The 24629-nt window shown below is 49.5% G+C and overlaps 1 protein-coding gene across 3 annotated transcripts in view; it reads right to left on the bottom strand.

Moving 5' to 3' along the window:
* LOC119401313 (protein kinase C-binding protein NELL2) overlaps positions 1–24629 on the bottom strand; it is a 104934-nt gene that overhangs the window by 16709 nt on the left and 63596 nt on the right. For 2 of the 3 annotated variants that reach the window (XM_037668008.2, XM_049418739.1), the window contains one exon: positions 17688–17937. The exons of the other annotated variant lie outside the window; for it this stretch is intronic. In XM_037668008.2, coding sequence (XP_037523936.1) covers positions 17688–17781 — 94 coding nt within the window. In that variant the 5' untranslated portion in view covers positions 17782–17937. Of the gene's footprint in view, positions 1–17687; positions 17938–24629 lie in introns of those variants that run through there. 3 annotated transcript variants of the gene reach the window in all.

The raw sequence follows: 24629 nt of genomic DNA, 5'->3' as shown, positions 1-24629 counted from the left end.
CATGAAAGTGTTTTCGCTAGGTTGATGAAGCACTGGCGGGGTGGTGTTTCAAAGTTTTCTTATCAAGAATGAGGCAATGTAGAGGCCGAATTCTATTTATGTACACGATTAGGTGCAACCAAAGTGTTGCCGACAACACTTTACACGTGACAGGCAAAGATGCCATTTCCTCAGCCTCTCCTGCTCTTTCAACTTCTTTGGAAGCCCAACTGATGTGGCGGACAACGGTGCGCTCCCTTCAAGTCTGGAGTTCCAAATCTGTCTTGTAGACGTCGATATATAAGAACAACTGAAATTTTGGATGCTAAAAAGTTTCGGCTTCCGATTTTTCCGACTTCCTTCCCAAGTTTCAGGTCCAAAACAGCATTAATTGAGCCCCCACCTCTGCCACATCTTTCATCTCCATGTTGGAGCCAGCGTTTTCTTGACTTAGTACATTTGCGACCGTAGCAGAGCTTGAAAGGCAGCTTTGCCGCAACATCGGGGCGTGATGAGGTGAAGCATATTGAAAATCTCGGGACCACTTCTAATCGGACGTTTACTGTGTTTGGCAAAGTTCGACCGTAACGGAGCTTGAAAGGCAGCTTTGCCGCAATACCGGGATGTGATGAGGTGAAGCATATTGAAAAATCTAGGGACCACTTTCAATCGGACGTTGACTGTCTTGGCAAAGGTAGACCGCAACGGAGCTTGAAAGGCAGCTTTGCCGCACTACCGGGGTGTGGTGAGGTGAAGCATATTGAAAATCTAGGGACCACATCCAATCGTACGTTGACTGTGGCTTGGCAAAGTTGACCGTAACGGAGCTTGAAAGGCAGCTTTGCCGCAATACGAGAGTGTAATGAGGTGAAGCGTGTTGAAAATCTGAAGGGGTTACTTTCAATCTGACGTTGACTGTATTTGTTTTTGGGAAGTTCGAATAGTTCGAATAGTAAAATTCCAGTGCGAATCGAATCGAATAGCAAACGCTATTCGAAAAATATTCGAAATTTCGAATATTCGCACACCCCTACTAAAAACAAGAAACAAACATGGACCTTGTGCTTTTCATGAATACCCGTCTGCATGCACCTCTGCAGCACATGAATACACCAGTTATGTCATGCCAAATAACCCCAGTGGAAGCACTCAAGGATATCGAGGCACCATTTGTGTTGTTTAAGATGTGTGCATAAACACATACTAGGACAAAGAAAAAACAGCGAGGGAAAAGGGCAACAATCCTTCGTAATAACAATTACTTAACCTATGGCAAATGACATAGGGGGCTGCGTCGATCTACAGTACATCACGGTAACCATCACGATTGGAAGTATTTTTGAATAGTGGTGTATCGCTCATTTTTTGTTTGCACGAGAACTTGTGGCTGTAATTATGTTCAACAAGTTGCATCAAAGTGATAGATGTCGTAGCCGTCATGTGGAAATAGGTCACTCTTCAAAAGGCAAGTGTCTCGTCACAGAAGCTCATTATTTAGGCGATCAATACATCACGCATTTCACGAACTTCTGACAGCGGCCATTGTGATGGTCTGGCCTTTAAACCGGCATCCATCATCCGTGCTGACAAAGCAATGTGCATAAATGTGGAGCTGCCACCGCTTGTATTTTTGAACTTACCACTTGAACTTCAAGGAAGGACAAAATAGCTGATCTTCCTTTCATTAGAATGCGTTAGTACAAGAAAGTGCCTTCATGGAAGCAGTTGCCGATTTTTCTTGGGGGCTAAAAAACACAGGTGAAAAATGGCGGCAGACAATCTAACACCCTTTTAGTTTTATTTACTGTGTTATTTTACTATGGTGTAGTTCAGAGCCACAACATTTCTTTCTGGGGGGGGGGGGGGGGGGGGTTCGACCCTATTTATGTATCGGTGAAAACATTGATGAATGCCGACCAAGCTTGATCGGTGTCCATCAATGCTTACACCAATGTTTCATCCTGACCAGACGAAATTTCGTCAGACGCCCGACGTCACCTCATTATGTATGTTTGTGCTTGTTTGTATGTGCGCATGGGCGTCCGGAGGGGGGTGCAAGGGGGGGCGGCTGCCCCCCCCCCCCGGAATTTCGGATAATATCTTTCTATGCAGTAGCAATAAGCTGCACACGTTCGTTAGCACACAAAAGGTCCGCATATCCGTGTGAAACGGCCTTCAGGATTGCCAGCCAACTTTGCACGTTATTACATATTATTGACTAACCTTGCCGGTCAAGTCACGGTAGTGAATCCCCCCCCCCCCCCCATGGATGCACCCCCCTGGAAAAATTTCTGCGGACGCCCTTGTATGTGCGTGCAATGTGCATATGGATATGCATAGAAAATGTAAAAATTTCGGGGGGGGGGGGGTTGTACCCCCGTAATAAACCACCCCCAAACCCGACTACGCCACCGATGTAGCTTGTTAACCAGGTGCAACCTGACCTTCGTAATATTTCGACCTCTACATGCTGTAAGCACGCACCCGACAGGCTGAAGGTTTCCAGAGTTATGAGGGAAAGAAGGCAAGGGCCTTCGGTTCTGTTTTTCGTCGTCCAAGAAGAAGGCCGTCCTCTAGAAATCATCACGCGCTGCGCAGCGATCCTCGTCGTCGGAGTCATCCGCGTCGTCGAGCCTTATGGAGACCTTGGATCCGAGACAGACACGACCTCTCGCCCTCTCCCCCATTGCAAACGACCGGCCGTTGGTCGTCTGCCGCCGCCGCCGCCGCAGGAGACGACGGGGGCCATTTCCTTTTCGGCGCCACCGCGAACGAATGCCTCGAATCCAGGAGAGCAGCCGTGCACCGCAGCTGTCGTCGCAGCGAACGCGACCGGTTGGTTGGTTGCCGCCACGCGCGCCATAAGCGATGGCGGCGGAGGGGTCATCGGGCACACAAGGAACCCGCCGTCTGGGTACGAGAAGGAGGAGGGCATCCACAGTCGGCGGCAAGCCGTTTCATTCAATAACCATACGCGCCGCCGCACCTCCTCGTTTATATATTTTTATCTCACAACCGAACGTGCGCGTCAATCTTGCCGTTCGTTCGGCAGACGTTTGTTGGCGCGATGCACATGTGTGTCGCCCCGCGTGGCGAAAACGGGCACATCCGCTTGTGTCGTGCATGGCGGCGCGGGTCTGCGTTGGTGGCACGTCAGTAGCTTAGGTGTCTGCACGTACGTGCGCGTGCCTCGGTACACGTAAAACCCTTTAGGGAACGGCCGGCCACTCTCAGGACGACGGGATCACGTGGTGGCGGTAATCGTAGCGAATGGCTGTTGATAATTCTTCAAAGTGCACTAGCTATCATTGAACGTACTATTGTGTGAAGGAAAACGCTCAATAAACTGGAAGTTATATAAGGAAGGAATGAACTGAAGAAAGACTGCTGACCGCAATGCAAGTGTCTAGAGCAGACGGCCGATATCTGAACGGCGGTCAGCATTGTGGCAGAGAGAAAGGTAATGGTGCAGCGGTTGGCGTAGGCCATGCCAAGAGTAAACGGCTACATTGGAGACGGGGAAAGGTCTACGAGTTCTACTGCGAATGCTATCAATCAGTGTACACTTCAGTTAGTAGAACCTCGTTGATATACGTTCCCGTTTCGTACGATTTCCCGGTGCCAACGTTCGCGATTGCGCGATGTACTTTAGGTAGATTTAGACTGTATGTCTTCCAGGGTATATGTTTTTTTTTTTTTTTCAAAAACGTATGACCAGGGCTCTACAGCACGCACGGCGAAGGTAGAAGCAGCTGATAAAAAGAAGACAACGCGTTAAAACAACTCAGGCGTTCTCCTCAATTCGCAAAAACAGCGTGGTCTACTGAGGCGCAAGTGCGTCAATTCATGGTCTTCATCTTGGGTCATGTTATTGGTACGCGTAGGGAGTCCGTTCAACAGTAACCGCTAGCGGCGTACGCGGATGGCCCAATCACTGACGACTCAAAAGCCTATCACTTCGTGCGTCTCTGAATTCCATGCTATCCAGAGACGTCTGGGATTCCATACGTCATCGCCTGTCTACGACTCCCTGCAGTTTCAAAAGCAAGCTGCACGGAGTCGCTGGCGCAGCTAATTGCACAGGAGTGCGCACGGGCGTTCGAGGAGGGGGGGGGGGGGTGTGGCCGGCTTCCCCAATCAGCTGAGGGAGGCCCAAAGGCCGCCCATATCGTTACTCAGTCTGACCAGTCCCATCGTTGTTTGAAGGGCAGGGTTGTGGCCACAGAGGTTTTTGAGGACAATCGCGGCCCCTCATGTCGAATTCCAAAAACTGTGCTTCCCATGTTTACTCCCGGAAACCCCGCACCAAACGCAGGCGATTGTGAAAAGCACGTCATCGCTTCATTTCAATCTTTGTGAAGCATGTGTTTTGAACAAGACCAAAAAATAAAAGGGGGGGGGGGATGGGGTGCGATGAAAGTTTGTCCCCCCACTCCCCAATAGGGAACCCTACGCACGCCTATGGTCCCAGGGGTGGTTCCACCCCTCTGGTTGCTTTCTGCACATCACGTCTCGCAGGGCCTCCGGGATCGGCCCAGCTTTCACCAAGCGACATGTAATGTGATGACGTCATCACGTGACGTCACGTTATGTGAAGTCACGATGACGTCATCGAACGATTCTTTTTTTTATCACTCGTGTTGACGCCGACGGTCACTTTTCGGGTTTGATGAGGCATCCATGGCTTTCGCCTTAAAATAAGTACGGTTTACCAACTGGCCCAGTCAGCCAGATAATCGAGTACACCCAGCTACACCGACATAGGCGCGCGCTTTGGTCTGTCTCTCGTCCCGACCCGCTGAGTCATACCGCACAATAAGCAAGCACAGGCATTCTCGGCGCGCAAGAACCGTTTTTCGAGCCCGCTCCGTACACAAGAACGTTTGAACGATCCATCGGCAGCAGCATGTCTCGGAGCCGATCATGCAGCAGCAAACGGCTAATTTAAGATGCGGCTGGAACGCCGGTCAGGGCACCACCACGGGCAGCGGAAAACGGTCGGCCGATGATGACCTCTCCTCTTTGGCGGCGATACACAAACACTTGGAAGGGGGCGCCCAGCGAGACGGTGCCCGAAAATACCGCCCCGTCAAGGGAGCACATGGCCGTAGACGCCGCCGCCGTGCGTTGAAAACAGCGCCCGCGGGGAAACGCCGCATGGGCGCGGCCGCTCGTGTGCGTAAACCACACCGTCTGCTACTGCTTTAAATTGTTAATGGCGAAAGGAATCGCTGCCATATTTTTAAATGGGATGTTAAGTGCGCTTTCAGGAGTAGTTTCTGCGTTACCCAATATTCAGGGCTAGAATGGTGAAGTAGGCCAATTACTATTACGTCGACTTATAACCAAAATGAGATGTACACTTCAGGATTAATCTTGAGAGAAATATCTACTAGAAAGTGGTTAAGCGAGGAGTGAGAGGCCTCTGGTCGCACAACACCAGGCCAGGGCCACAGCCAGAATTTTATTTTGAAGGTGGGGGGGAGGACGCCGACAACCCTTTATGTATACTCGTGCATGTGTGCACATACACACATACAAAATGGAAAAATTTCGTGGGGAGGGCGAGGGGTGCGCTTGAACCCCGCAAATTGACCCCCCCACACCGCCCCACCTCTGGCTACACCAATGACCAGCACCGACTGATGTTGGCTACCTGTTGGATATCCACTCTTACAACAATGTAATACAATCATACATGTCTTTTACCACATTCCATTAAACGACAGTTCCAGTTATGGGGTGACCCCAAACTACCACTTGTTTCATTCGCATGAAAATCGAACGCCTCGTTCTTACGGCACCTATAACGACATTCGGTTCTTTGCGGGGCACCCCATATCATGCAGCACCCCGTGGAGTTGACGGCAATCTCCAAAAACCTCTAAATAAAAAAAAACGCGAAAGGAGGCGTTGAGGGTTGTATGATTGAAACACTGTGGAGCGGCACAGTTACGTGGAATACAAATTGGTATTTAGCCTCAGAACCCGTGCACTTGACATGTGTAGACACTGCAGGGAATTTGGAACACCGTGGTGACAACGAACGAACTTAGACAGCGTGTGCTGCCCTTCTTTAGATGGGGAATCCTAGCGCCATCAAAACAACGCCAGGCCTGCGCTGAACGTGCGGCACGACGACAGCGTAAGCCAGAGGTGTAGCCTTCATAGAGAGACCGATGTAAACTACTTCAGGGCTACTACTGCAAGTACAGTTAAAACTCGATCGAATGAAACCCGATTTTACCAAGTCATCAGCCCAATTTAACGAAACTGTCTTGGCGCCAAACCCGATTTAACCAAGGTTTTCCTGAAATAAGTAGGAATGGAGTAGCCGAGGTAATACAAACCTCCACCTCTCCACAGCAAGTCAGTTAAAACAGAAAAGCGGCAATTTCAATATCCTTGACACAGTATTTTTGAAAACGTTTCAGCGCGAACGGGACGGAGCACAAAGAAGAGGACACAAGACGTGCGCTAACAAAAAGAAAGAGGATGACCTTATTTTTAGGTCTGGCGGTCCTATGCCACCAATTTCCCACAGGGTGGATGCCCTCCCAAGCGACTATGAACTTCGTTCTGCCGAGCACCAGGCCGGAAGTGCGCTTGTCCCTATTTTACCGGTAGGTGTACTCATCTACCCCTTTTTGGAAAAACCGATGGGTTCCCGGTCGGCACTGGGAATCGAACCCGGTACCTCCCACATTGGAAGCGAACGCTCAACCATGTAGCCACCGCTGCGGTATAACATGCGCGGGGTTCCCCGCGCATGTTCTTGTGTCAGCCTCGGAAAGATTAATCAAGAAGTGCAAATCCCGCCAAGTTGTAACCGGTGAACCAGACGATAAGCCCAGGAGATACGCTGTCATGCCTTACGTGCACCGGCTGTCTCATCGTTTTAAGAAGATAGCAAAAAGTTTTGACGTCGATGTTCTTTTTTCGTCAAACCAAAAAGTTGCTAAAACTTGTGCTGCGATTGAAAACAAGGCCAGAGGAACTTCGGGTGTGGGTTGCACGGTGAAGCATCGCAACCCCCCCCCCCCCCCCTGTGTCATGCGCTGTTGGTGCGGTCTATAGGATCCCCCTCTCCTGCGGCAAGGTGTATATAGGCCAGTCGGGTAAATGTATCAACGAAAGACTCTGCCAGCACAATAGCACTTTAAAGGGAACGCCGACGTCACACCTTTCGACACATTGTAGGGCATGTGGATGTAAACCGTTCTTCGACAACACTGTCATCTTACACAAACAGAGATAAAAGGGCACGGGAACTTGTGGAAGCGTACTTCATTAAAGATGCGGGAGATGATTGCATATCTGAGCCGTCCGTTTGCCTTTTAGATTGTGAACTACGTAAGCTTAATGAGTTCTTTGACCACAGGTAACTTTTGCGCATGCGTTGTTGGTTGTCAGGTGTTTGAATTTTTCTTTCAATAAACTTCAGTTCAAGATCAAGAAGGGAGCCGACGGATGGATACACGTTATAGGTTTCAAAACAGGAGAAAGTGCCTCAGATCAGGCTGGCCGACGTTTCGATAGGGGACCTATCTTTGTCAAAGGCGCCTTGTCATCCCTGGCGTGTTAGTTTTAAGGGGTTTTCAAAATGTTTTTAAGGGGTTTTCAAAATAAGTTTTCAAAAATGCATCAGTTACAACTCGCCCACCTCTCTACTTTACTGCACTTTGACACAGACGTGTTTTTGTTCGAGCGCCCTAGTCGTAGCTTTATTCTGACGAGGCTGCCCATGCACGAAACAACGGACTCAACGGTCGGATGTATAGTTTCTTGTAACTACACATGCACCCACAGGCACACTACGGTCGTTGCTTTCGTTATTTCATGGTTTACGCTACAGAAGTTGGTCTCTGGACAACGTTCTTGTTCGGCCTGCTCACACAACGTCTTCGCATATCGGCAGCTTGGCATGACCTGGCCTGGCCTGGATCTCCGGGAGGCTCGATGTCCGCGACGGCCTCGCGGACACCGGCAAATACAATGCTGCAGTAGCCTTTGGGTGTCGCCAGGTTACAATTTCAGATTTCGAAGAACCGATTAAAAGGGGATACTATCAGAAATCGTGAATTGTAATCACGCAATGGAATCGCGAACATTATGAATCGGCATAACCGTTCAAGCTACATAAAGCTGTAAAAACTGGTATTTATTCGAGCACGAAAATTCGGGCGTAGAAAGGGCGAAAAAAACAATTAGTGCTGAATATTATCCGCAATGTATAACACCGCCCCCCACCCCCCCCCCTCCCTGGTTTCCGCATATGCTGTCGATATCCGCGGTGAACACAACATCAAACATGTCAGGAAACATTTGATAGCACACGCACACACCCCTGCGGTGGTCTATAGTGCTTACGGTGCTCAAATGCCGAGCCAAAAGTTGCGGGATCGAATCCCGGCTGTGGCAGCCGCGTTACGATGGAGGCGAAAAGCCAGAGGCCCGTGTGCTTAGATTTATGTGCACGTTACAACAATACCAGATGGTCAAAATTTCCCGAACCCTACATTACGGCGTCCCTCATAATCATATCGTAGTCCTAAATCCCCAACAATTATTATTATTATTATTATTATTACAAACACACGCACGCGCGCGTGCGCGAGGCAACTTAGTTTTATTCGGGCGCATTCTTTTCAGGATGCTAAAACTCGTCTGCAGCATTGTTTTGCGAGCGTTTAGAGGGGCCCTATACGTTCTCTTGTTGCAAGAAAAAGAAAAAGAGTCGCAAACGTCACTCTAGTTTGAGCGTAAACACGTGGTGGCGAAAATCTCAAGAACGTCATCGGCTACGGCGCATTGGAAGACGAGATATGCATTAACCCGGAGCAGATCTCGACTGAAAGCTTTCAAGGTGAACACAGTTTAACCCGCATATAACGCCTATGCTATGCACGCAGCTGCCGGCGCTTCGCAGAGCAGCTGCCGTCCCACGCACAGGAGAGGACGGGAAAGAAAAAGCTTCCTGCCGCGTGACACGCTGCCAATAAGGCTTAGTGTCACCGGCTGTCCCGCTATCTGCACGCTGTTTTTGCGAACAGCTACTGCACTGTTTGGATCAGATCGCCGGCGCGAAGTGCGAACGTGGGACGCATTCATGCTAAAGAGACAGGGCGTGCAAACACGGACACAAGGGGGGCACCACAAACGCCTCGGTGTAAACAAGCGCACGACTTAAAGGAGTACTGACATGATTTTGAAGTGCAGCAAAACGGACGTTTTTGGTTTCCTTGGCATGTAGTGTTAACGCTCTCCCCACACCGCATCCGGGAAACACGTATACATATTTAAGTTTGATTTTAAAGTTTTCATCTCCCAGCATCTGCAAGGCAGCTTCACCGCATGGAGAGCCCTATGACGTTTCAAGTCAGCTCACTTGGTTTGCGAAGTCTGGGTTCTGCATGCAGCCTAAATCACAGAAATCGCTGTCGGAGGCACTGGACGACTGTTCACTTATCATGAACCACGTTCGACTGACAGCAAAGGACAGCAGGTGCATATTTCGTGGGTTGCAGTCTGTCCGTGACGTCACGGGCAGACTTGACACGTCACTATGAAGCCGCCCTCTAGAAACCGAAACCGAAACTGCTGGTTGAAAGAAGCAGTATTAAAAATATATGCAATGCATCCCCAGGCACCACGACACTTTTTAGGGTTCTCGACACCCGTGCTTTCATTTAAAGCAACACCCCGAAAAATTTTAAAATTCATGTCAGTACTCCTTTAAAGTGACATAATAGGTCAGTTAATAGTAAATTATTGGGCTTTAACGTCCCCAAAACCACGGTATAATTATGAGGGGCGCCGTATAGTGGGGGGCTCCGGAAATTTCGGCAACCTGGGGTTCTTTACCTAAACTATAAGCACACGGCCTCAAAGCATGTTCGCCTCCATCGAAATGCGGCCGCCGCGGCCGGGATTCGACTCCGCGACGTTCGCGTCAGCAGTCTAGCACCACTAGACCACGGCGGCGGGCGATGTGTTAATTAGAAGCCAATCAACGAAAGTAAATTAGTGAAATGTAATTTGTTAAAACTAAATTGGTGAAAAGTAATTAGTTAACGATGGGCGTCGATATAAAGTGCACGGCAAGATAGCCACACCGGATGCATGGCTTCGAGTCCTCTAAGGCTATATGCAAAACGTGGCCGTGTGATTTTTTTTTTCGTTTTTTTTTTTTGCCACGCTTCCACGCCAACTCGGCCCCATCTGTCTCTTCTGAGCAACTTGATCGGAACACTGGCCACAACGACGACGATGTTGTCAGTTAGGTCGCTCGTTCTTCTCGTCTGCCAAAGCGTTCGCGAGAATGCATTCGTATTATTTACGCCTTTTCGCGCGATGAAAGCGGCGTCACACAATGCGGACGGCATACAGACAGCGACGAGCACCGTTCTGCGCCACACGGCGGTTACTTCTGCAGCGCAGTCAGCGCTTGTTGGGGAGCTCGTTTTTCACGCAGCAGGGGCAGAAATATATAGAGATGTTTCGGAGCGCGGTCGCGGAAAAAAAAAAAAGGAGAGAAGGCCTTGCCGACAAGTATAAGCCGCCACATGCGAGTTGGAATGGATCCAGGACGATCGCTTAGCGCTCCTCGCAGTGAACGAAACAATCTCGGCCACCATGGTTAACCACTCCGTCACAATAAAAGAGCACGGCGTTGTGAAACGTGCGATGCGTGGCTCAGGGGGGCTAGCCACACACACTGCGCGGCACAAGACAAGCGCTGCGGTTGTGGCAAGAGACGCGCAAAGGAAAGCAAGGATAGGGCTGCGCGAATATTTGACAATTTATGGCCCTGGACCGTAGGCCCACCAGCCTCAGAAAAATCCCAGGTCCATGGCGAGCCCGTGCCTTGCAAAAACGTGCACCGTTAGCAATAAACAAGTTTCTAGCAGGGAGTGGTATACTTGGAAGTTATTGAGAAAACCTTTCTAGGCCCATTTAATGCATATAATTTGACCTGACCGTGACGCGTTATGTGTCGCTTCATGTACAAACTTATTCCGAGTCCCTGCGACTGGACTTTGTCAATTTCAGCGTTGTTACGTGACTGGACGTTGTGTATTATCTTCAGCACATACGGTGTTCGTGTGGATGCATTTTAGGTGAACTATAGTGCTATGTGACGCCTGTATTTTGTGTTGTAGCGACACGAAAGTGTCGCTACGTGAATGGACTAGCACGAACTCTTTTTTCCGTTGCTGTGGTTTTTTACATAACAGGAATATCCGGCGCTATGTAAAAGCTCTAACATCTCCGAAACATATAACGAAAAAAAAAAGAACTTTGAGTCGAACAGTGTACTATACGATTCGCTCTTCGATTCGAATAGCCGCTATACTCGCACAGAACAATATTTTTTCAATAGCTTACGAACAGTTCAATATGTCAACTGTACCCAAAGACACGCATGAATAGTGACAAAAAAAAAAGAGAACAATCAATAAACGACGAAAGTTTAACCAGGCGTGCACAGTACAGGCATAAACGACGAGAGCTTGCGCAGTGAAGACGTCGCCCAGGTACAGCGAGCCAGATGTGTCGATCATGACGAGTTATACGCATGCGAAGAATCTGCATGCGTGCTCCCTAACAGTGAAGTGGTGTTTTTGATAAGGTGGAGGAAGGAAAGGCAAGGAGGTCAACCAGACGCGCGTCCGGTTTGCTACCCTGCACTGCTTCTAATAAAGCTACATATACCACTAGTATGGCCAAAGGACACACATTTATACCGATGGATCAGTCTTAGCCGACAGCTCCACAGGTGCTGTTGTTATTCCGGCCTACCAAGTGACTGTCAAGTTCAGGGTGTCACACGGGACGACATCAACAGCAGCGGAGCTTGCCGCCTTACGTGCTGCTATCCTTTATATCGCGGAAGCCCAGCCTCAAAAGTGGGCTGTCTTTTGCGACTCTAAGGCATCCCTTCAGAGTCTGCAATCAGCATTACGACGAAGGGTGCACGAGCAGTTAGTGAACGAAATGAGAGAAGCTCTTCACCAAGCTTTATCGAAGGGACATGACGTTGTGTTCCAATGGCTGCCGGGACATTGTGGTATTGTGGGTAACAACCTCGCTGATGATGCTGCTCGGTCCGCTCACGAGGATGCCCAGACAACCCCAATACCCTTGTCGAGGACAGACGCTGCAAAGGGTCTACGCTCGTTCGCTGACACCATGACGCAAACTTGGTTGAGTGACCCCAGTGTCTGGAACCGTCGCCTGCATGAACTAGACCCATCGAGGAAGCTCCAAGTTCCATCGCACCTCTCCCGCCGTGATGCAACTTTACTGTGCCGCCTGTGGTTAGGAGTAGCTTTCACGAAGGCGTACTCTTTTCGCATAGGAATGGCAGACACCTCAAAATGTGACTCGTGCAATAGCAACGAAACGATAGAACATCTACTGTGTTTCTGTGGACGTTTTGTGAACGAACGAAACGTTCTGCGCGATGCGCTGAACAAGTTAGACGACAGACCGTTTTCCGAAGAGAAGATCCTCGGATCGTGGCCCTACGCATCGCAGGCCAGCAAAGCGACGCGAGCATTACTGCTGTTTTTAAGATCGACCGGCTTAAACGACCGCTTGTAGGCATTCAATGGACAGGTGCATATGTACCCTGACAGTGCCTTCTTCCCTCTTCTTTCTTTCTTTTAATCCCTTCATCCCTTCCCCCCAGCGTAGGGTAGCAAACCGGACGCGCGTCTGGTTAACCTCCCTGCCTTTCCTTCATTTCCTTCCTCCTCCTCCTCCTCCTACATATACCACTAGGATGCGAAACATCGTTTCATATTAAATGTAAAGAATCGCCATTCGATATGTGAAAATTATTCGATTGGCATCTTGCGCTAGTCGATCCGTATCCGATTGGGTCTCAAATATCCACGCACCCCTAGTCAGAAGGTTAAATAATTATTGGGCTTTTCTTGATAAAACCGCAACATGATTGCGAGGCACGCCGCAGTGGACGACTCCAGATCAAGTGATCTTTAACGTGCACTTTAATCTAAGCACACGGGTGTTCTTTGCATTTCGCTTCCATCGAAATGAGACTGCCACGGCCGGGAATCGAACCCGCGCCCTCGAGCTTAGCAGTGAGACATGTTAAGGTTGACTAGAAGGAACATCTGGTTTGCTACCCTACACTGTAGGAAGGGTAGGAGAAGAAACTGGACGCGTAAACAGGGAATGGATAGAAACAGTGCGTGCGCACGATCACTGCTGTCCACACAGGCCCGTAGCCAGGGCGGGGGCGGGAGGGGGGGGGGCAGCCCCCTCCCCACCCCGAAATTTTGGTGAAGTACGTGTTTTTACAAAAAAAAAATGACAATAGGTGTTTTTCTCAAATATTCAAGGTTTTCATCAAGAAACACCGATAATAAAAACGATTTCACAGCTATTAGTTATTCACGCTTTCGCAAAACGAAAAGCACCACTCTTTCCACGAAAAAAAAAACGCTTGGTAAGGACCCCGCGGCAAGTCAAAGTGCACGAAAAGAAACACAGGTGGTGACGTCACTTCGAGGTTCCCACACACCATCACATCGCAGTTTTTTTAGTGCCTGCTAAGGCATGAAGCAGCAATATATCGGGAAAAACGAATTACGTAGGGCTGCAGGCGAGCCAGACATATAACGTGGCGAGTTGTAGGAAATTTTATAGAACGAATGTGGCCACATTACGCAAAAGAGGTACGTGACGGCGACGTCACGATGGAATTCAGGGACTGACATTCTAGCGCGGAATTCAAAAATGAAACATTGCCGCTCATTTTCTGTTATGAATTTCGAAATTAACGACAATAAAGTTCTCGAAGAACAATTTGTCAACCTAAAGTGATGTAACGTTTAGCGACAGCGCTCCCTTAACGACCGCAGCGCCAGATTTCCCTTTAAATTACCTTAGTTTTGCAGAAAATCATGAATGTTCAAAACAGCCAATTTAGTCTATGACATTTTGACAACGTCACCTCAAGAAAGCCTCGTAATACAAACGTGCAACGCGAACACCAATCTACAAGGGGCATGACAGGTGTAATAATAATAATAATTGTGGTTTTACGTTCCAAAACCACGCAATGATTACGAGACACGCCGTATATATAACTGAGCAGTTGGGACTCTTTAACGCAGATCTAAGCGACATGACAGTCGTGCCGAGGTGTTTTAGACATGCTCTGATTTCGTTGACCAAGCGCTAAATCACGCGACGAACGAATTGTCTGCGAAAATGTCGGATTTTCGGACGAACTTAACACAGCTATGATAAAGGTATACCTTTGACTATTTTTGGAGAGTTCTGACTTGTCCCGTATATGACTTCCTTTGAAGAGACACGTCTACTCCCTTTGAGGGTCATTATACTCTCTTCGGAGAGTCGTGTGACCCAGGAGAGAGTTGACGTGCCTCTTCAAGGGGAGTCATATACGTGGCAAGTCAGGACTATACAAAAGGAGTCACTCTTTTTTTCTTCTTCTTAGAGAGTATACAACCTGGGAAAAATGTCACCCACAGTTACCGCTGTCCCTCCCACAGTGAATTTGCATAAATGCTCCATCCAATAGCGCTTACTAATGTTCGTGACGTCAAACACATCTCGAGAGTTGCATGCAGGTAGTTGCCTTTGCCATCAGACGCACGTTTGTGTCGCTGGTTTTAGGTCACGAACGATGGAAGGGAATTCTAAGGGCTCGTTTTTCTTTGTTAGACAATATTAATGTCTGTTAGTTCTAATTAATATGATTTTAGATCAGAAACTTGAACGTCCTGGTAAATTTTCTCAGCCACTCCGTCATCGTATGCTTAGCGAAACAATCTTTCTTGGCGTTAACGACGAACCTTTAACTCTTAATATGCGTAGTACTTACATTAGCTTTCACACTTATTTGTACAATAATAATAATAATAATAATAATAATAATAATAATAATAATATTAATAATAATAATATTAATAATAATAATAATAATAATAATAATAATAATAATAATAATAATAATAATAATAATAATAATAACAACTGCTGGGGTTTCACGCAACAAAACCGCGATATGATTATGAAGCACGCCGTAGCGGGGGCCTCCGGATTAATTTCGACCACCCGGGGTTCTTTAACGTGCACCTAAATGTAAGCACACGGGTGCTCTTTACGTTACGCCTCCACCATGGCAAGGAATCGAACCCAAGCCCTCCAGCTTAGCAATTCGTAACCGTTTACTACGTGCTAGGCTACCACGCGGCGCATACTAGAGCACGCTCATATGCGCTTCTCAGAGGCTGACGCTAATGTAGCGGCTCTCGAAACGATGAAACCCTCAATTCAGGAAAGAAAAAAATAAAGCAGCAACACAACACTATACACAAAAAAAGAAAGGGGGGGGGGGGTGGGAGGGCAGGGAGTAAAAAAAAGCCAATCTGCTCAGATTTCACTGGAATGATGTTGAGAAAACAAGGACAGAAAAATCAGCACGGGGAGCCGCATTCGCTGAAATGCACCGAAAGAGAAAAAACAAGCGAAGAGGAAGCGGGTGAGTCAGCGAGCCAAGTCACACTGGAAACAGGACTGCACGCCATGCCTGCGATGGTTCGATTTTAACAGCTGGCCGGCGGGATCCCGTCGCGGATGTTGCAGCGCGTACTACACAAGCCGTCCGAATGGAATGCCGACGAGAAAATCGGCATTATTCAACGATCGACATGCGATTTAACAGTCGACGCCTCTTCGGAACGGACGGCAGATGAATTCTACCAGGAAATCGTCTGCAACTGAAAAACCCGATAGTACGAACACTCGCTTAATGCGACGTCAGATGAAGGGTGGGCATGTTGGTAGGACATAACGAATGTATAACAGACAAGGACGGGCGAAGACACAGCGCGGTGTCTTAGCCAGTCCTTGCCTGTTATTGCATTCGTTATGCAGATAACTGTTGGGGTTTTAAGTCCCAAAACAATGATTTGATCATGAGAGACACCGTAGTGGAAAGATCTGGAAATTTCGACCACCCGGGTTCTTTCTCGTGCACATAAATTCAAGCACACGGGCCTCTAGCATTCTCGCCTCCATAGAGAATGCGACAGGGATTCGATCCCGTGACCTTCGGGTCAGCAGTCGAACACGGTAACCACTAGAACCGCCACGGTGGTCTAGTGGTTATGGCGCTCGACTGCTGACCCGCTGGTCGCGGGGTCGAATCCCGGCCGCATTTTCGATGAAGGCGAAAATGTTTTAGGACCGTGCACGTTAAAGAACACCAGACGGTCAAAATTTCCGGAGCCCTCAATTACGGCGTCTCTCATAATCAAATATTGGTTTTGGGACGTTAAACGCCAACACTTATTATTACCGCAACCACTAGATCACAGTGGCGGCGTAAAAGGCGGATGGATTCCATGAGAAAAATCGCCCGCAATCGAAATACCCGATACTACGAGCACTCGCTTAATACGACGTCAGAACTATAGCAGAATGATCCTGCAAACCACTGGCTCCGCACTGCCGACTCTGATAGCAAAACGAAGTAGGCACGCTCGAATTGATAAGACCAGACATCCGCGCCTCTCAGAGCGACGCCAACGGCTATTTCAATGCAGTCTGTAGCAGCGCTTCTCGGGCTTCGGGTGGTAAGGAATCTTGACAGAATGCCACGCGAACATTAGACGTGACTGGAATCGAGAATAGCGCGAGAAAAAGACTCGACCGACGATATCAGCAATCGATTCTGACATTAACGGCAGGCGCCACAACCACCGCTGGCAGTGTCGGCGGAAGACAATTCGGTCAGACGCTGCGCTTCGAAAGTATACCACGAAAGAAGTGTGCGACGCGATTTCTCGCCGGACCTGAGCATTTAAGAGGACACAAATGGAAAGTTTCGCTCTCACGTCCACCGCGCGGGCAAAAGAAAAATAAAGACGCGCGTAAAAAGAAGTCGGGCATCGAGTATCGCCGTCCCGCGGTGTTCTGCTGCAGACTCGTCGGAGCCGCCGGGGGCGGGCCGGCGAAAAAAAGACGCGCTTCGCATAGCAGACCACGCGTAGCTGGGATACGTGCTCCGACTCGCTAAGCACGGAACGCGATAAAGAACCTTCGCGAGGGGATCCCACTGAGCATGCGTGAACCGGCGTAGGCAGGTAGCTCCGCGATAGCGCTTCGCTAAATGCCACGCACATGCTCCTCACCCCCCGCCCCTGATCGCGGCCGTACGTCACACTTTTTTTTTTTTCGATTCGATTCTATTCAGACGGCGTCCCGAAAGCAGCAGCAGACGACGTGTCGCATAGACGAGGGCGTGAGTTGAGGGCCTCCGCTCCGACGGTGGGCCGTTCGACGGGGGCGCCCAGGAAAAGCCGCGCCGCAGCACGTGCGAGCTGCCGCACGCCCGCGAACTCTCGCGGAGAGGCGAATTCGGACGCGGCGGCGTGCACGGACGCGAAAGTGTGGGCGGCAGTCGGCACACACACGCCGTTCAGACGACGGGTTGACAGAGGTTGCAAGGATGCGTGCACCACAGCGCGCACGATAAGAAGCGCGCCCATAAATGTCGCCGGGTCAGGAGGAGCTGCCGACGGGACCGCACCCCCGTGGAGCTTAACGTCCCGCGGACTTCATCGAGTGAGAGGTACACACCGGCACACACACGTTCACACACACACACCCGTAGCGGGGTTTCGGTAAAATGAACATCTTCTCACCGTCGACGCAGGGCGGCGGCGTGTGCAGCAGCAGCAGCAGTTGCGGGAAGAGCAGGAGCTGCAGCAGCGACAGCCAGGGGCCGCGACGTCGCATATCCTCCTAGCTGGCGGCGTCGGGCGGCCTTCGTTGCGGCGACGACATTCCTCGGGCACAGCGGGCGAGCCACATCTGCTGCCAGGACCGAACCGGCCGCATGCCGGCTCTCGTCTGGCGCCGGGAGAAAAGTGCACCGCCGCCAGGGGACGCCGCCTGCGCATGCGAGTATTTTAGGCGCCGCCGCCGCTGGTACGGTATGCCTTCTTCTCCCTCCCTGTGTTCACACGCACGCACACACAACACCGCACACGCGTTTTTTTGAACGGGACGCGCGGTCGCGCGCGCCGGAAGTCCGGACAGCTGCGGAGCGCACAACAAAGCACCGGTTCCGGCAGCTGCCCCCCCCCCCCCCTTCTACAGTGGGCACTTCGACTGGCACCAATCAATCGGCCCGGAGAACTCAGGTAGACTCGGATTATTCCAGGGGGAGGCTTAACAGGAGACACGTGTCGTTCTTTACCGACGCACACGGCACGTCATCAATTACGGCCAGCGTCGTTGTTAAACAGAGACAGGTGAGCTCTTCCCCCCATCTGGATGACATCTTTAGCTTTGGCGCCAGCATCTGAAAGAACGTAGGCGCCAGCGTACGCCGGTGCAGTATTGAATACAGGGGTTTCACGCGCCAATACTACACTCTAAGAAAAAATCGACCATTTGGGGAGTATTTCTGCCACAAAACTATCATGTGGCTCGCTCGTGTTTCCTTTCTTGAAAACCCGGCTCTCGCCAATTTCCTATCGAGAGTGTCACGCTGATAGCGCGCAGACCGCGGTGATAACGCAAGTACGTGAGGTAGATGATTATAATTGTGTGGCAAAAATACTCCCCAAATACTCGATTTTTTTTTTCTTAAGAGTGTGCGGTACTAATTATGAGGCAAGCCATAGCGGTGGACTTGGCATTAATTCTGACCGCCTACGCGTACATGTATATGCAAAAACGCGCGAGTCTTCTTGCGCTTCGACACCCACCAAAATGCGGCTTCGAATCGAACCCGCATCCTCGTTCTTATAGCAGCGCGACACCTCAGTGGCTAAAGTCACCACGGCAGGTAATACTTCAACGTAACCTAGACGAAGTGTCCTCGCGCTGAGCGGCCACCTTGGGTTTGGCAGTGAGTGGCATATGCAGCAGCGTTAGCGCAAGATGATTCGTCTATATACCGATGAACATAATTTCTACACACGCCTAGAGGTTCGAGCGGCTACCGCGTAGTTCTTTTAACAAGTGGTCCATGGTTCAAATCCCGGCCTCGCGCTGACTGGAAGAGGGATCGCGACTGCGGCGTACGTCTACTGGAAGCAAGGAATATTTGCAATCTGCGTCCGGGACAAACTTTTATCGTGACAAATGTCTCCAGCAAATTCGGCCGCGGTATCAGCGACGGGCAGAATACTGCAAATGCGCGTTATATACGGACTGCATAAGTGATCTCCCACGTAGTACAGTGCGCAAAAATACGAGACATAAATACGGTTCACGCGCACTGCGCCGACTCGCAAATGAATTATTTACTGACGCTACACGCAATATAAATGCCACATATAAGCGAAAAATGGCGCAGTCAGAAGGGCACGTTACAAATCGTATTTCAACAGTGAAGAGGAGGAAAGATAGCGAAAGGCAAACGAAGATTAAACGAGCACAATGCACGGATAAGTTGAAGCGCGCGCTATTCAATTACTATCTTAAGAAAAAAAGTGTCAGCTCCGCCCACCGCTGTCCCTCCCACAGTATATTTGCATAAACGCTCCACCATCCAATAGCACTTACTCACTTTCGTGACGTCAAGCACTTCTCGAGTGTCATCGCTGGTTTTAGGTCGGAAACTTGAACGTCGTATAGTAAATTTCGTCAGGGATTCTGACATAGCACCCTCAGCCAAACGTAATGTTTTAGGTAATAAGGATGAACCTTTAACTTTTAACATGCGCATAGAAATTAGACGAGAAAAAAAGTACAGACGGTTCAAGCGTAAGTACCAGCTATGGTAGGTGAATGGCAGGCGCGCCGTTCTATGGGCGGAGCCTGCATTTTATCTTAGTTTGTATAGTTTTCCCGAGTCATTGCAGCTGTCTGTGCAGTGCACGGCGACTGTGAAGATGCCAACACACATACAAAGCGACGAACGATTTCTACGTGCATCACATCGATGCCACAATCGATTTCCAACGTCAGACACGAGATGGAGAGTCTATTTGCACCTCAACAGCTCTCGGTCACGTGACCTGAGCACAGACGATGACGTCATTTGTACAGCGGCTGCGGCAAGTTTCGCCAGTGGTTGGTCCGTGTCACTGGAGGGCCAGTAGACTGTGCCGCTTCGCGGTTATCACTATGTTGCCAGCATCACCACTTCCAGGGTCCGCCGCGACGTGCCACTCGACCAATAACGTCATAAATGACATCACGTGATTCATAAGTGACAATAGCATCACGTGATTCCGAGCCGTTAAAGTGCAAATGGATCCTCCCTCAAAACACACGTACAGCAACGAATTCTTTCGGCGTTACAGTCGATTACCATTCAAGGAGCCTCGGCACATATTCTCGAGTTAAAACAATAACACTTTTTTACGATGATGCGTCACAGATCAGCAGCGCCGAACCTTAACTAGAACAGACCTCAGCCGCATAACTCATGTCTCGTCCGAGGAATGCCCTTCTTTAGAACGACATTCTTTGGTCGCTCTATAGTATTATAGGACAATCTACAGAACTGCTTTTCGTATCCTGTATCCTTGTTCGCAGGTGTCCGCACTTTCTTCTACACGGAAAGAAGTGCACCGCAAGTTTGACCCGCATGTATATGTACAGAGCGCCAACGAAAGCCGCCGACCACCTCTCCTGTAAAGCGGCTTTTCACTCGCGAGCACTCTCACTGCGCGGAAGGACCATTCTCGCTGAAAAACAAAAGCAGGCTGCCTGTTCAAGTGAATCGTAACTCGCACTCGCCCCTCTATTATACGCGACAGCCTGTGCCGCCTGCGTGCACGATGTGGGCTGTAACGACGACACGGCGGTCCTGTCGAATCGCTTCTTCCTTTCGTGTCTCCGTGCGCCGCTTCACACGTTAAATCGGTCTGTCACCAACTCGCCCATATATTTCAATTTTACTGAACTTTACCATATACATCTAACGACGAAACGAACGGTACTGCATATATGCTAATGCCCAGATAGACGTATGTACGAATGCATACGGCATCCGAACAACTGCTTACTTCTAATAATAATATCTGGGGTTTAACGTCCCAAAACCACGATATGATTATGAGAGACGCCGTAGTGGAGGGCTCCGGAAATTTTGGCCACCTGGGGTTCTTTAACGTGCACCTAAATCTAAGTACACGGGCCTCAAACATTTTCGCCTCCATCGAAAATGCAGCCGCCGCGGCCGGGATTCGATCCCGCGACCTTCGGGTCAGCAGTCGAGTGCCATAACCACTAGACCACCGTGGCGGGGGAACTGCCTACTTCTATACGTCACGATAATAAAACTGAGAAATCATTTGCGTGAAATCCCAAGATGGTGACGCCCATGAATCTACACAAACTATCTGTGCAACGAGTTCACACACGTATAGACTGGTGGCTGACTGAACAGAAGATACCGAGAAAGAGATTTGTAACAACTTGATGAGGGCTAGTCGGTTCATAGTTAGAGCAGAGGACGAAACAGCGCGATTACAGCGAGGACAACAAAGGAACGTGGTCTTCGTTCCTTTGTTGTCCTTGTTCTAATAGCACTGTCATTTTCTGCTCTGAGCAAGAGATGTTTTTGAAGATGTGAACACTGCCCTATTAAAGCGCACATCTCGAGCTTCATCAGCCCATGGCGTCCCGCGACGATATGTATGCCGAGGCGCACACAAATATGCGTGAATCAATAAATTCACGAGGTGCATCTTTCAAGAGAGGGAACTTAAGGCCACTGGGAAAAATGTATACCGGTTATGTTATTATATGTGTAATTTATCCAGTTGTATCGATGTAACCTCTTTCTCCGTTTTTCGTAACAGTATCTATATTCCCCTCTGCTTTGTGATGTTTTGATTAGTAACTAGTGTATCCTGCTTACTTCTAGATTACGTATTAATTCTGATTACTGCTGGTGTAATGATTAGCATAGTTACTGTTTAGTATCTCGTGTTTTTGATGCCACTGCAGCTTTTGCAACCCTTCTTGCAGGTCGCGGAAGCTAGCCAAGCTGCTTTAGTGCAGCTTTTGCTCCCGACATGTCCTTCCATTTACCACACACGAAAATAAAGATTCACTTCAATTAAGCAAATGCAGGATTTCCGGTTCGCTAATCTGCACGTGACTGAAGGAAAGCGTGTTATATAGAACGAAGGAAGGAGAGAGACTAGTGCAGAATCGAGAAGCATCACAGAGGTTGTTCGCAGTGTCCCGGAAATCGCACAAAAGCGCAATAACGCTATTCGCAGTCTTCCGAAACGGTCATAACTCACGCCGGTGCTGTGTATACGGTGCTTCCGACAGAGGCCGGTCGTCCAACTTGTCGGGAACGGCTCTAAACGATCGTATCTTGCATCCAGTATATCTCGGAAACGCACTACACTTGGCGACTATAAACTATTCGTGATCGGCATCAACCCGTTCTCTTTTCCGGGGCTTCGGAGCGAAATGGCGCCGTAGTTCGAGTCACTGCCTGGAGTTGATGCGAGCTGAAGTATGCAGTATTCCGTCAGAGTGGAGACTTACCGCGCAAACCCTGTCTCTTCCCGGATACGAGCGTTTTTTGCTTCGTCCTTTATATATATAGATACTATATATTGCCGCTCGACGAAATTCCAGCGGGATTCGAAACTTCTATCGATCGTCATTGCTCTAATCTTCCTTATTTGTTCTTGTCTGCTCCCTTTTGTGAGTGACGTTTGTTCCCATTCAGCGAATATGATTTATCCATAAGGCCACAAGAAATTATATACTGTATAATGATGCTGTATAGTACTGTACAATGACCCGCCAAAAGTGAGTTCCTTCATGGGGGCATGCGAAGTACCCGGGGAACTCATGCACTGTGCTTTGAATGTGTTTGCTGTTCGGAGGTGTGTGTTGGAGGGTTGCAGGCGGAAATCTTGGGTGACCCCCTTCCCCCCCCCCCTCCCGCCGCTGGCGCCGCCCCTGCCTCTTATCCAGTATTCACTAAATAGCTCTCTGAGCCTGTGTGTGTGTGTGTGTGTGTGTGTGTGTGTGTGTGTGTGTGTGTGTGTGTGTGTGTGTGTGTGTGTGTGTGTGTGTGTGTGTGTGTGTGTGTGTGTGTGTGTGTGTGTGTGTGTGTGTGTGTGCGCGCGCGCGCTCGCCTCTCTGCTTTCTTCTTTTTAACACGAAAGTGTTTTATGCCGGGGTCCACCAAGACTTTCATGAACGCCATCAGGTGGGGTCCACCAAGAGCAAAATGAACGCCATCAGATGGCAAAGAAAAAGAAAACTATAAGAAGTTCCGTTGACAGGAGTCGAACCCACGACCTCTCGGTCCACGACGATGGCTGGAGGGCGTTTAGCCCACTGAGCTCTCACAGTGCTCTTGGATGGATGGATGGATGGATGGATGGATGGATGCTATAAGCGTCCCCTTTATAATGGGGCCGTGACATATGTGCTACCGGCGCGTTTCCAATAGAAGTGTAATTTCGTCAACACTAACACACCGCGAGGTGGCGGCTTTCCCAAGCCTCGCTCATACATACATCTATATCGAAAAATAGCTCTCCGACGCTCGCCTGGCTATATTCTAGTACACTCTCGCCTGGCTGTCGCGCGGTCGCGCCGCGTTCCCTGCTCGTATAGGGTGCCTCGATGCGCGCGTGGAGCGGGCATCGAGGCACTCTACCCGCTAGAGGAAAAGACACGACACGCGTAGCGCTTCTCTTCGCGTTTCACGACGTTTTGAATGAGTGCATATCGAGTATCAGTGTTATGTGCTTGATGATGCCATCTTTGCGCGGGATTCGCCATATGCGGTGCCCACGTATATGTTAAGAACTTCAGCTACCGCAATGATCATGAGCGTTAGTCGTCGGTACGGAGATGTGCCACGAGCGCGTCAACGTGAGTGCGATGCGTCCACATCAAACGGTGCTAATCTGTCAAACAACAGTAGACATTGTACAAGCTCTCATATACCAATGAACTATAAACAATCAACTACTTCTGTGACGAAACGTTACACTTTCGCGTTATACCGATTCCCATGACGGAGGGATCAGCCATCTTTTTTTTATATATATCAGCGGACAAACACTGAACAGAAAGAGCGAGGACAGCGCAGGTTGTGTGCGTTGCCCTTTCTTCCCTTCCGGGGTTATTGTGCGCTGTCGCATGTCAAAGTGAAGCATAAACAAGTCGCCCAAATCGCAGTTTTGTCACAGCCTATATGTCAAGAACCGAACCTACGACCTTTCGGAGGTGAGTGCCGCATGCACCGACGCTGAGCTGCAACGCGACGGGTCCTTGCGGAACGTGACATTCACTCGTGCAGAGCTGCTTCGCCGCGGGCGGCGGCGTCAATGGCCAGCAGCTGTCCAGCTGCGTTTGACCAGCGGACGGTCGCGACTCCGTCACCGTGGACACCCGCGCGCGCGGTTCCGGTCTCGTGAGCACACCGATCCGTGCTCTGACCCGGCTTTTCGGAGAACGGGGCGAATACAGAATGGCAAAAACATTCACTTTCTCTACACGGGCCGAACAACACGGGCGACCTTTCTGTGGAAAACTGTCCAAAATAATTTTTTCACTGTCCACGGTAAGCACCATGCGCCAAGAGAATATTTTTTTGTAATGTGTCGTGAATAAAATCAAGCTAATTTAAAAAACAC

This window comes from Rhipicephalus sanguineus, chromosome 8 (assembly GCF_013339695.2).
Source record: "Rhipicephalus sanguineus isolate Rsan-2018 chromosome 8, BIME_Rsan_1.4, whole genome shotgun sequence".
In the NCBI taxonomy this organism is placed as follows: Eukaryota; Metazoa; Arthropoda; class Arachnida; order Ixodida; family Ixodidae; genus Rhipicephalus; species Rhipicephalus sanguineus.
The sequence above is the reverse complement of the archived record's forward strand: the minus strand, read 5'-3'. Positions and strand labels throughout refer to the sequence as shown.